The sequence below is a fragment of the Dermacentor silvarum genome, chromosome 8 (assembly GCF_013339745.2).
Source record: "Dermacentor silvarum isolate Dsil-2018 chromosome 8, BIME_Dsil_1.4, whole genome shotgun sequence".
In the NCBI taxonomy this organism is placed as follows: domain Eukaryota; kingdom Metazoa; phylum Arthropoda; class Arachnida; order Ixodida; family Ixodidae; genus Dermacentor; species Dermacentor silvarum.
Genome location: NC_051161.1, coordinates 172,869,419 through 172,883,149, shown reverse-complemented (window position 1 = coordinate 172,883,149; position 13,731 = coordinate 172,869,419). Strand labels below are relative to the sequence as shown.

Below are 13,731 nucleotides of genomic sequence, written 5' to 3'. Positions count from 1 at the left end.
GAAGTTAGCGAGCGTGTAAGTCGTGTCCGCTCTGTTTCCTCGATTGTTGCCGCGTTAAGAAGTTTGATTAAAACTGCGATCATGGCATCCAGACCATGGGGGCCATTGTACACCTCCCTACCAATCGTTCTCCTTAGAATGCGTACTGCTTTCAAGGAAATCATCGAATCTGCGGCTTCTCGCATTGCTTACGGCACATTTCTTCGCATGCCGTCAGAAATGGTCTGTCCGCGTTTTGCAGACACGTCAAAAAGCACTTCCCGATTCACCTACGGCTTCGTCCGGATCCAAACCATTCCTGCGCTAGCACCCCGACTCAAACTTGTATTCCTCCACCGCAATTTCAGGGAGAACTTACACACCTTCCGTCGTGTGACTCTGCTCGTCGTGTACTTGAGGCGCCATGCACTGGTCCGCACAGTGGCGCACCGACGGGGAGGGGGGGTTTCGGGGGTTGTAACCCGCCCCCCTGAGGCCGAATTAACCCCCCTCTTTTGCTTAACCCCTTCTCTTTCCTTGCGCATTTGAGTACTGCAACGAAGATGTAAGACGCGCAATCGTCTGCACACTCACAAAAAGCGCATTGTTTGACAATTTCCCGCGAAGAAATTGAAATTAGTGCTATTTAGATGGTATTGGCAAACTATCAACCCCCCCACCCCCCGGAAGAGATCCTGGGTACGCTACTGGGTCCGCACCTTATGGTTTCACGCGGCGAAACGACTTTCACTATGTGAATCAATGACCGGGACACGGCCGTTTCGGCTGACCGTTATAAACGTGCTTTCTTAGAACCTACCACCGCAGACCGCATTTCAGCCTGCACAACTCGGTGGCGTCGTTGCGTTCCGAAGGCCAACGTCATGCCAAGAGTAATTTCTTCGTCATTCCATCGTCATGCAAAGTCGTAAACACATTCCAAGGAACCACTACATCATTAGAGGGCCTTTGTTGGCGTTCCAGTGCTGGCGACGACAAAAATCACCTGAGTGCTGGTGAGGGCACGTTTAGAGGGCGCGCGGCGGGAACATAAAGGCAGACAGTCTCCAGTTCCTCTGTCTTGTGCATCGCGTCGCCTTCACCACAAGCTAATGTGATGTGGCTGTATTTAAAGCATCAGTTCCTAAACGCATGAAGCTAAATTTACAATTAAAAAGGCATCCCGATTCTAAATAACGGGAAAACTTATTCCATTAAACTTGAAAGACGCCAAGCGTATAGAGCCAAATTGCGACGGTTAAAAATCCATTCACTTCCTGATGGCGTGCTAATCGAATCCGGAGTCCACAAGGAAGCTTTGGTCGCTTTTTTTATTTCAAAAGCACTTTGTGCGCCTTCAGTTGTAGTCCATGTCCCGGCCTGAACGCCGTATATATTGGCTATAATTACCGCATCATCTTAACAGTGATAACCACATCACTCAAACGCATGTTGAGATCATTGGTAATATTCTTTCGCCACCTCCTTTAACAACTTTATTTCGTTTTGCAGAATGTTGTTCCAATGTTCCCAGTTTCTTATCATCACGTGGCCAAACCACCTCGGCATGAAAATAGCGATTGTATGATCCAGAGCCGGGGACTTTGACGTCGTTCCTTGGATGCAGTAGTTTTGATCCTCGTGGTTTTGATCTCGTTTACCACGAGAATATCTGGCTTACCGACACCTAAGTAGGTGTGTGTGCGAATCCTGTATAACAAATATTTTGTAAAACAAGGGGTGTGAGGGTGCTAAACCCAACTCAGATGCTTTTCATGCAAGATGATTGGACCGAAAGCGATACTGCCGCATTCCTCTACAGTGAAAAGAAAGGCCCCAAGATCGTCTACCTCTTGCGGTGTACAACGTTGTTACATACTGTCATAGCAATTCAATCCTTGGGAATGATGGATGTACCAGGTCACGATGGACATGGCCTGGGTCGGCGTGAAAGGTTGCTATGGCAAAGAAGTATGCGAGGCCGAGTCACCCACCATTGCATCATGAGCGAGGTAGTTGACGGCGTCCACGACGATTTGGGCGCCCAGGACGTAGTACCAGATGCTTCCTTGGTAGTAGTCGCCAGCATTCAGGAACAGCACGTTGGCGCCAGACGCCGCGGCGCGCAACACCTGCACATCGATGGTTAGCGTATAGCTGGCGAAGTATTTAAACAAGATTTGTGCCAGTTATTCTGAGATGATCGAAATAATGTCGCAGTGCCATCACGGTGAGAGAAAAGTCACAGCTTCGCCCGAAAGGCGAAGCAGCGATTGCCATAGCAAATTAGTAGACAGCCATACCAAGTAAGGGTAGTCGTTTTATCGGCCGTATAAGCTTGTAAACATTCGCTTACTAAAAAAAATTAACAAGCATGGTGTCAGCGCACACAGGCAAACATGAACCCATCGCCCTCGATGACCGCGGACACTCGTTCTGAAAACGCTGGCGTGAGGAAGCGCGGCGGCAGCAGCGAGCGAAATGACCTTCGTGCTGTCTGTCTATCGCTTCAACGCAAACTGAGCAACGAGAACACAGCACACGCGAAGCTACGAGCCATTGGCCCACCTAGACTGCGCCCCCACAGCAGATGACTTTCAAAATAAAGTCCGCGCGACCGCACGTGGCCGCGCCATACGCAGTTGCTGCCGAACTACAACGCCCCGGTCCCTCCCCTCCCCCCGATGTCATGCGCGCGACGGAAGACGGCGCGCTTCCTCCTCGCTTGCCTCCCTTGCGCGCGCGAAATTGAGCCGCTATCGTCGGTTCACCCTCATACGCTTTCACTCGCACATACAGAATACGGCGCGCGGCGACGGTGTTATTGCCCTTGGACTTTATACGGAACATCACGGCGACGGCGACAGCAAAAGTCCGCCTGGAGTGTCCATATAATTGCGATCGCAGTAATAAACCACTGGAAAGCAAGGTTGCCAACCACCCTTATTTAGCAGGACATCCAGAATTTTAGGTAGCCAGATTTGACCCAGTCGGGATGGCCAAATGTTATGACGTAGATTTTTTATACTGAGTGACAATCAATAAACCAGATTTTCTTTTTATTAATAGACAGATTTAATTACATTAATAGAGAGCTATACCTTAAAGGTAGAATACAAAACACACAGCTTCACGAATGCCAGGCAGGTTCGGGGGCTATAAACTTTGGAGTCCTAAATGGATCAAATTTGGGTCCTTTGCTCTTTCTTATATATATATATGACGCGAGCAGGAGGTTGCGGACGTAGAACAACATGGTCGCCCGAACACTGCCTTTTATTCATCTTCCTCCTTCACCACTAATGCACGGTACCATCCTTGTGTAGTTCGTTACACACTTCCCCCTCCCCCCGAGAGAGTCGTAGGTACAGGGGCGGATCATACCCTCTGAATCTCTTCACATGAACGATTTCGGTGTGGCAGTCTGGTGGCGTCCAGAAGAGCTCAGGTGGCCGAGGCTGGCTGTTGCACTCCGGAGGACATATCCATGTTGCGATGCAGAAAGGTTTGGACACACAGCAGCCGTGGGAATTCGGATGTCGTTGCGACTTCCAGACACACGGTGTACCCTGCTCGAACGTGCGGTGGACTGGGTCGTTGCGGCGACGTCTCTGTTGGTCTGGTTTGCCAAGAAAGTGCCCGTGTCTTTTCCTTCGTCGTGCACAGCGTTGTCGCAGGAATCCTTGGAGTGGGGGTAATACTGATAGATGGTGCTGAACATGCGTTTGATGACGTTCCTTTCTTAACACCGTATTCGTTGATTTCGCCTTGGATTGAGTAGGCTTGAGCGTTGATGTCTTTCTTGTTGTTGCTTCTGTGGAAATTTCGGTGACGGTCTTCGTCGCCTTCTGTTTCGAAGTCGTGGTTGCTGCCGTTGTTCTTGGAGTTGTTTATGATGATGTTGTTGCGAAATTTGCTGAGGTAGCGCTTTTGTAGAAATATGCCTTTGATTTATTTCGCATATTAAAGTGGGGATCAATTGGTAGCTGGTACACTGCTCCTTTTTGTGAGACTTGTCTGGTGGTGAGGGCAGTTTGTTAGGATTCTCCGAAGACTCTTCTGAGGCTGCTGGGACTTCATTCAGAATGGACGCTTCTGTAATCTGACAGTGTGCGATGCTGCTTGGCGCGTGCGAAGCTTCTGAAGTGGTGACGGATTGTTGAGGTGTTGTGCGCGGAAGAAATATGTGTTGCGAAGTGGATTGGTCTCCTAACGGATGTGGCTTATCCGCTGCTGCCGAAAGTGCATTTTTTTCCTTGTGAAAAAAGCACGCGCTCGAAGTGGTTTCCTTCTGTTGTCGTGGCGGGAAGGCAGTCTGCTTCATGTCACCGCTGGAAGTAATAGCAGCGCTCTTTGCTTGACTGGTGTGAATTGTACCGTAGTCTGAATTAATGCAGCTTGGAATCCTGGATGCTCGATCATTGGATGATGTCGCTGTGGACGTGACTTCACTGTGCGCTTCCAGTGATCGGTCTGACTCTGGAAAATTCGAGGTGCTATGCGCGAACGAAGCAATTCTGTGAAGCACGGGCTGCGGAATGAGCGTCATAGAGGACTGGCGTGACTGGAAACCAAGCGGCGGGTCGCACGTATAAGACGCAGTGAACGCATCTGATGGATTCGCGATGGCAGGCATGCGATAGCATGATGAAGACGCACATATTCGCGACTCCTGCACTGCACTGAAACCTGATGGAAGGTTTGGTCTCGAAGTGATGCGACTTGGATATCGCTTAGCGAACGGAGGCTTTACTATGTCCATTGTGAGTGGTGAAATCATGGTAGGCGTGTGATTTTGTTTCGTCTTTTTGGGAGGATCACTGCATGAGAAACTTGTCGATGATCGAGTCATGGGTGGCTTTGGTTGGCACTGATGATGATTGCTACGTGGAGAATGCGGGTGATTACGGCGACCCAGTTGTGATTTCTCCAACTGTTGCATAATGAGGGGGTCTGCAACGTATACGTGAAATCTACTGATCATCTCTTCTTTGATTTTGTCCCACGATTCGTCGTTTTCGAAGATATGCGTGAGCTAGAAGCGAAATGCCTCACCAGGGACGTAGTCATTGAAGTTGGAGACCATATCCCGTTCCGACCATGATGCAGCGGATGCGAGGAGCTCGAAAAGGTGGAACCAATCTTCCACGGGCCCATCGCCCACTGATCCGGTGTACTTGGGGACGTCCAAGGCTTCCGATGGTGTGGTCATGATGCTGGTCGGTGTCGGTGGTAGATCTCTGCGCTTCGGGTTCACGGCGTGGTGTTCAATTCTTGCATGATGATGTGAGCTCGATGCGGTGGCTGCCAGGTCTTTATCCTGTCGACTAGTGTCACGCGAGCAGGAGGTTGCGGACGTAGAACAACATGGTCGCCCCAACACTGCCTTTTATTCGTCATCTTCCTCCTTCACCACTAATGCACGGTACCATCCCTGTGTAGTTCGTTACACACACACACACACACACATACATACACACACACATATATATATATATATATATATATATATATATATATATATATATACGAAATAAGAATGGGAACCGAGGGGCTCGATTTTGTTAATCATAACCACATATATAAAGCCAACAGAGAACGAAGCGAAAGAAAGCATCGGGGAAATTAAGTGTAGTTGAAATTGTAATGTAGAAAATAATGAAGAAAAGGTAAATGAAAGTGAACGAAAAGATAACTTGTCGCCGGCGGGAGCCGAATCCGCAACCTCCGCATTACGCGTGCGTTGCACTGCCAATTGTGCTATGGCGACGGCCATCAATTCGTCCACTAACTTGGACGCAAGTGCAACGCACGCGTAATGCGGAGGTTGCGGGTTCGGCTCCCGCCGGCGACAAGTTATCTTTTCGTCCACTTTCATTTCCCTTTTCTTCATTATTTTCTACATTACAATTTCAACTACACTTAATTTCCCCGATGCTTTCCTTCACTTCGTTCTCTGTTGGCTTTATATATGTGGTTATGATTAACAAAATCGAGCCCCTCGGTTCCCATTCTTCTTTCGTATTTTCATTACGAGGTTCTCGAATCTGGCAGCCTTGATGTCATTAGGTGGCATGCGAGGGTTTATTAGCCACGTGCCTGCTTTCCAAAGATCACGTCTATCGTGACGCCATCGGGCCAAAAAGGATGTTCCACATCCGGCCACCATGGTTCTGAGTGGCGCTGGCTAACACTCCTAGGGCTAGATCTAGTAAACATAAATAACCAAGTTAGTGGACGAATTGATGGCCGTCGCCGTAGCACAATTGGTAGTGCAACGCACGCGTAATGCGGAGGTTGCGGGTTCGGCTCCCACCGGCGACAATTTATCTTTTCGCCCACTTTCATTTCCATTTTCTTCATTATTTTCTACAATCCAATTTCAACTACACTTAATTTCCCCGATGCTTTCCTTGACTTCGTTGTCTGTTGGCTTTATGTGATTATGCCTATATATATATATATATATATATATATATATTCAAAAAAGGAAAAAAAGACGAACGTTTATGGCATATTTACTGACTGACGTTTCGGCCGGAGGACCGGCCTTCACTCCGACGAAGGCCGGTCCTCCGGCCGAAACGTCAGTCAGTAAATAAGCCATAAACGTTCGTCTTTTTTTTCCTTTTTTGAATATACCTTCGGGTCTGGCGCGAAACCCTTCATCTTGTATGCATATATATATATATATATATATATATATATATATATATGGTTACACTGCTGTGCACAATATCGCGGAAGAGGAGCACGAGCTTGGGGCTGAAGAAGACGACGCTGCAGTGACTGGTCGGTTGTGTCAATCCCTGTCAATCGTGTACATATTGTAAATAAATTTCCCGTCTTGCTTCTTCCACATATTAGGTGGAGGTGCTGGGTACTGCTGTGCACGACGGAGCTCCGCAGCGGACGTAGCCTGGACACTAACAACATGACGACCGCTGCAGCCGGTGCTGGGATAGCCGCCATGCCGACAGGAGCAACCGCTACCCCGACGCCGATATAGTCATATTGTCCCAGCCCCGCGACCCAGGCACGTTTTCCGAGACCGACAATCTTGACGTCGATGAGTGGCTCCACATGTACGAAGTTGTCAGCGCCCGTAACACGTGGGATCAAACTGTTATGCTGACAAACATAATTTTCTACCTGCAAGGCACGGCACGGGTCTGGTCCACGAGGAAGAACTGACTAGCTGGGAGCAATGCACGCAAAAGCTCCGGGAGTTATTCGGGAAGCCTGTTGGCCGTCAGCGAGCTGCGCAAAAGGAACTTGGGTCTCGCGTCCAGACGTCGACCGAATCATACCTGACAGACATCCAGGATGTTCTGGCTCTTTGCCGCAAGATTGACGAGTGGGTGTCATAAGAAGACAAAGTGAACCACGTACTGAAGGGCATAGCGGACGACGCTTTTAATCTTCTGGTATATAGGAATTTTTCCACCATCGCCGACGTCATTAATGAATGTCGATGCTTCGAAGAAGCAAAAAGTCGTCGCATCGCACACCAGTTCACGCGTCTTCCAAATACCGCTGCTACGTCGTCGTGCGAGGATCTTCACTCTCTGCATCAGCCGCCAACGTCAGAGAGCCTCGTTCGTGTCGTTCGGCGGGAACCCGTCGTCTTCCTTCTCCTCAGTGTAGTCACACTGTGGCGGCGGCTGTTCCGTATCATCACCCCCGGCAGTAGAAGCACCGTCCCGGTGCTTAAGCTAAACATCCGCGGTGAAAGGTGTGTGGTATGGCTTAAGTCTCGCCACGTGAAGGACGTCACTTGCAGCTGACCATGACGCTGAGAGGTCGGCGGGGACGATTTCATACGTGACATCGGTCACTTGTCGCACCACACGGTATGGCCCAGTGTAGCGCGACAGCAGCTTTTCGGAAAGGCCCACACGGCGGATGGGTGACCAGAGAAGCACCAGAGAACCCGGAGAAAAGTGCACGTTGCGATGGTGGCAATCATATATAGGCGTCTCTGATGATCCTGTGAGGCCTCGAGAGGGGTGCGGGCGAGCTGGCGCGCGTGGTCGGCGTGTGAAATCGCGTCGCGGGCGTATTCAGTGGCTGAACGTGCGGGCGAGGGCAGCAAAGGGCAACGCGGGTTCTCGGCCATTTAAGAGATAGAATGGTGAATAGCCGGCGGTGTAGTGACGCGATGTATTATACGCGAACGTCACCTAGGGTAAATGAAGATCCCAGTCGTGGTGGTCGGCCGCAACGTACTTCGACAGCACGTCGGTGATGGTCCGGTTGAGGCGCTCCGTGAGGCCGTTGGTCTGTGGGTGGTAGGGCGTGCTGAATTTGTGCTTTGTCGAGCAGGAACGGAGGATGTCCTCGACGACTGCCGAGAGAAGGCTACGGCGACGGTCAGTGAGTAATTGGCGCGGAGCACCATGCATTAAAATGATGTCGTAGAGAAGAAAGTCAGCGACGTCAATAGCACAACTTGTCGGGAGGGCTCTGGTGATTGCGTACCGCGTAGCGTAATCAGTAGTGACGGCGACCCATTTATTTCCGGAGTCCGAGAGAGGAAATGGTCCAAGAAGGAAATGGACCTACACGGAAAAAGGGTTCGGGAGGGATGTCGATTGGCTGGAGACATCCAGCTGGAAGTGTGGAGGGCTTCTTCCGGCGCTGACAGAGCTCACAAGCGGCAACGTATAGCGCCGCAACGAGCGGGCGAGACCCGGCTGGGCACTTGCGCGAGACGACCAAGTGCCCAGCCAAGCGAGCGTCGTGAAGTTGGTGGAGGACAGTCGCACGCAGCTGTGATGGAATGACGAGCAGAAGGTCAAGGCCGTGGGGATCGAAATTGCGGCGCTATAATGTCCCCTCCTTGCGGAGAAACATCCGGAGAGAGGCGTCACCCGGCGTTGACTCCAGACGGTCGATGAGGACTCATAACAAAGGATCGCGGCGTTGCTCGTTGCCAATTTGAAGCGACTGGGACACAGAGAAAACGGACACGATGGCGTCCGCATCAGCCGGTTCGTCGACGGAGTAGCGGGACAAACAATCTGGATCCTTGTACAAGCGCCCTGTCTTATATACCACGGAAAAGGTAAAATCTTGCAGGTGTGAAGCCCAGCGAGCGAGTCGTCCCGTGGGGTCTTTGAGCGACGATAGCCAGCAGAGAGCGTGGTGATCAGTGATGGCACAGAATGGGCGTCCGTACAAGTATGGACGAAACTTCGAAACAGCCCACACAAGAGTGAGGCACTCGCGCTCTGTGATCGAATAATTACGCTCGGCGGGTGATAAAGGTCGGCTGACATAGGCTATAACGCGATCATGTCCACGCTGGCGCTGTACTAACACTGCTCCTATGCCGTGACCACTGGCATTAGTTCGAACTTCCGTCGAGGCAGACGGGTGGGCCAGGATTGGAGGCGTGGTAAGGAGAGTAGTGAGCTGCGAAAAAGATGCGGCATGGTCAGGACCCCAAGAAAACGGGACGTCTTTCTTCAAGAGGTCGGTAAGGGGACGTGCAATGGTCGCAAAATCCTTTACAAAGCGTCGGAAATAAGAGCACAGCCCAACGAAACTTGAGTGGGCTTGGTGGCACCGTCAAGGATGCCGTGAAAAACCACTTTCTTTTCGTACAGACGCTGCTCGGACTGACAGGGACCACTCGGAACTGTGACCGGTCTTCGATTGTTCGGCACCATGATTCCGGAACGCTGGCTATCCATCATCATGAGCAGCACCCCACTGGGCTATCAACACGGCTGACAATCTTGCCGCACGCGTGGATCAAGCATCTAGGACGATCACAGTCCCTTCGGCCAACCAGTGACAGCAGCGACATCGGACGAAGCGTACAAAAGGCCGCAGGCCCTCTTCAGTGGGCTTGGTGGCACCGTCAAGGACGCCGTGACAAACCACTTTCTTCTTCTCGTACAGGTTAGAAAGAAATATTCATTTTCTAAGTGTCACAAAAGTGGTGCTATTTGTTTCGTGGTGCTACCAGGCCCTGAGTATATTTTGTGTTGTGTATGCGAGTGCTTCCGCATTGTCCGCTCGCTGTTGTTGCTTTGTGGTGACATCGAGGAAAATCCAGGCCCAGGCGCACGCTCGACGAGATCTTAAAAGGGGTTACGGAAATTCAAACTTCGCAGCGCACTTTAGAAGAGGGATTGCATGGCGTTCAATCTAGATTGACAGAAATTGAAGTTACTCTTGCATTGCTTAAACAATATTATGAAAAGCTGGAGCAGTGTGAACAGCAGGTCACCGCAATGAGCAAAGATATCAAGAGCCTGAGCAAGAAAATAGACGACATGGAAAAGAGACGCCGTAGGAATAACATTATAATTTACGGGTTGGAAGAAAAAAGCGATGAAAATAGTAAAGATCTAGAACAAGCGGTAGTTAACGGTGCATTCAAGGACAAACTCTGTGTAGAATCGAGATCAGTCGAGCATGTACACCGTATTGGGAAAAAAAAAAGAAAAGGAGAAGGGCACAAGGCCTGTTAAAATAAGGTTTCATAACTTCAACGAAAAAATGACCGTTCTCCGTAACTCCAAAAAGCTTAAAAACAGCTCGATATCTATATCAGAATGGAACGAAAAATCTTAGGAGTAACGTTAAGAGACAGGAAGAGAGCGGTGTGGATCAGAGAACAAACGGGGGTAGACGATATTCTAGTTGACATTAAGCGGAAGAAATAGAGCTGGGCAGGCCATGTAATACGTAGGATGGATAACCGGTGGACCATTAGGGTTACAGAATGGATACCAAGAGAAGGGAAGCGCAGTCGAGGACGGCAGAAAGTCAGGTGGGATGATGAGGTTAGGAAATTCGCAGGCGCAAGTTGGAATACGCTAGCGCAAGACAGGGGTAATTGGAGATCGCAGGGAGAGGCCTTCGTCCTGCAGTGGACATAAATATAGGCTGATGATGATGATCTATATCAGAAGACTTCTCGGCCTCAGTACGTGACATACGCAGGAAACTTTGGCAGTCATCCAAAGCAGAACGTGACGCTGGTGATAGGGTAACACTTCTTTTTGATAAGCTTAAAGTGAACGATCAACTGTATCTATGGAATGACGTAGAGAAATGCAGGTTACCTTTGAACAGCGTACGTCGCGACGACGCCGGGAAGTCCAGTGCTAACAACGCATGACAAGCGGGAGTTGTAAATTCACTTTCCTGAGTATGTTTTAATGCAAGGAGCATTGTTAATAAAGCTGAAAAATTTGAAGATATCTTGCTAATTTACTCTCCTGACATTGCCGTCATAACGGAAACATGGCTGCACGCTGATATTCATGATAGTGCCTCCCTCTTATTTTCTTCTTCGCTCCGACCGCGACAGTCGCGGGGGCGGAGTTGCCATAGCAGTACGGCAGGGCTTACCTTTTCGCAAAGAGCAAGGTATTCCAGATTATGAAAGTGTGTGCTGCACTGTATTGTCCATGAGTCACCCGTGCTGATTAGTGGTATTTATAGGAAACCAAACGCGTCTGACGACTACATAATGAAAATTCACGACTTCCTTTGTGGCAGGTTGAAAGATTGTAGTAAGCTAATTTTTACTGGTGATTTTAACCTCGCACCTATTGATTGGAGCACGTTGACAGCCGGTAGTAGAGATGTTAGTAGTTCTGAACTGCTTTTGAACATAGCGTTTAGTTTTTCGTTATCTCAGCTTGTCACAGAGCCAACGCGCATTCAAGGGCAAACATATTCAATACTAGACCTTGCATTTGTCTCTAATCATCTAACAGCCGACATCACACTCGAAGAGGGGCATACCGGATCATAAACTGCTGCTGCTAACAGTTACTATCGGCGCTAGCGGACCAATTTCTCAATCACGTGTAGCTGTTAAAAACTACAATAGAGCTGACGATGTCAGCATCATGAACTACCTTGAAGTAGCATTAGAAACCTTTTCCATTGAAAGTTATGGCACTGTGAATAATCTATGGCTTAAACTAAAATAATAACATATTGTGAGGGAAGGTTCGTTCCCACGCGACTGAAACGTACAAAACGCAGAAACCCATGGATTACGCGCAGTGTGATCCACCTAAAAAGAAAACTACAAAGGATGCGGAAGAAAAAACGTAATCCTGAAGATATTCGCCGACTTTCTGGTGAGCTCAAAACTGCTTTACGGAAGGCAAGAGATGTTTTCTTTTCAACGACACTAATAAATTTTATGACACCGTACCGACAAAAGTTTTGGCGCGACCTATCCAGGCCCGAGAACCACGTGACTCAGATCGACGTAAATGGAAGTATAACTGGTGAAGCTCACACCGTCGCCAACACATTTAATAGATACTTTCAGTACGTTTTTACACGCCCCCCTGCGATTACAGAAAGTGAAACTATGACGGATCCCCCGTTATCAATATCTGAAGTAACTCAAGAAGGAATACTTAATTTATTGCGACACATTGACGTTAAAAAATCTCCAGGTCATGACAATCTTTTAAATGTTTTTCTTCGGCGTTACGCAGAACAGATAACTCCTTTCTTGCATACAATTTTTGTAGCGTCGATTAAAACAGCCACCCTTCCGATGGACTGGCTCCGTGCCAAGGTCCTCTCGATTCACAAAGGAGGTAATAAGTTACTGGTAAACACTTACAGGCCGATTTCACTCACTAGTTGCTGTTGTAAAATGATGGAGCATATTATTAGCGAAGCAATTACCTCCTACTTAGAAGATAACAATCTACTTTACCCCAAACAACACGGGTTTCGTAAAGGTTTTCTACCGTAACTCAACTCCTCGAAATAACGCATGACTTTGCTACAGTAATTAACTCGAGACTTCAGGCTGACGCAATATTCGTAGACTTTTCCAATGCTTTTGACAGGGTGCCCCATCCAAAATTAATTGACAGGCTTAAGCATATCGGGATTAACACTAACGTAGTACACTGGATAGCCGCCTATCTCTCAAACCGCAGTCAGTATGTTAAAATAAATGACACTGAATCTGAAGAGTTAGATGTCTACTCCGGTGTTCCACAAGGGTCTGTGCTCGGTCCAATTCTTTTCCTAATATTTGTTAACGACATTCATTTTCATGTTGAACCTGATGTAACAGTAAGGCTATTTGCAGATGACTGCGTCATCTACACTACAGTACGCACGGTTAACGACCAGATACGACTTAATTCCTCCTTAACAAACATTTCCAGATGGTGTCAGGAATGGGGTATGGAAATTAACGTAGCAATAACTTCATCTATGTGTATAACTCAAAAAAAAGGTACCTTTAAAATTTGCGTATCATCTAATGGGACTACATGTAACAGAAACAGATACAGCTAAATACGTGAGTGTTACCATCACAAACACATTAAAATTGGATGTTCACATTAAACAGACGTACACAAAAGCATATAGACAGCTGGGACACCTTCGCAGGAAACATGCACTGGCACCTTCCAAAGCTAGGCTAGCAAGTTATAAGGGCCTTGTAAGGCCAATCCTTGAATACGGCAGTATTATCTGGAATCCGCACCAAATCTACCTTCTTAATCAACTGGAGGGAATTCAAAATAAAGTTATTCGGTTTGTGTATTCGCAGTACTCACGTGACGTCAGCATGACCGCACTACGCAACAGGGCAAACATTCAAACTTTGGCGATTCGCCGGTGCGTTGCTGCTTTAAAGTTTCTTTACCTTCTTTATCATGACAACATTAATATAAGCAAACACGAGTACCTAAAACCACCATACCAGCGCTCAGCCAGAACAAACCACGACAAGAGTAT

General features: G+C 48.4%; 1 protein-coding gene across 1 annotated transcript in view; it reads right to left on the bottom strand.

The window, feature by feature from the left end:
• Positions 1-3,700, bottom strand: part of LOC119462586 (protein 5NUC) — a 581,486-nt gene extending 577,786 nt beyond the window's left edge. Inside the window, exons 1-2 of the mRNA XM_037723919.2 lie at positions 3,548-3,700; positions 1,974-2,111 (exon numbers count right to left, since the gene is read on the bottom strand). Coding sequence (XP_037579847.1) covers positions 1,974-2,111; positions 3,548-3,700 — 291 coding nt within the window. The remainder of the gene's footprint in view (positions 1-1,973; positions 2,112-3,547) is intronic.
• Between the last annotated feature and the right edge of the window lie 10,031 nt (positions 3,701-13,731).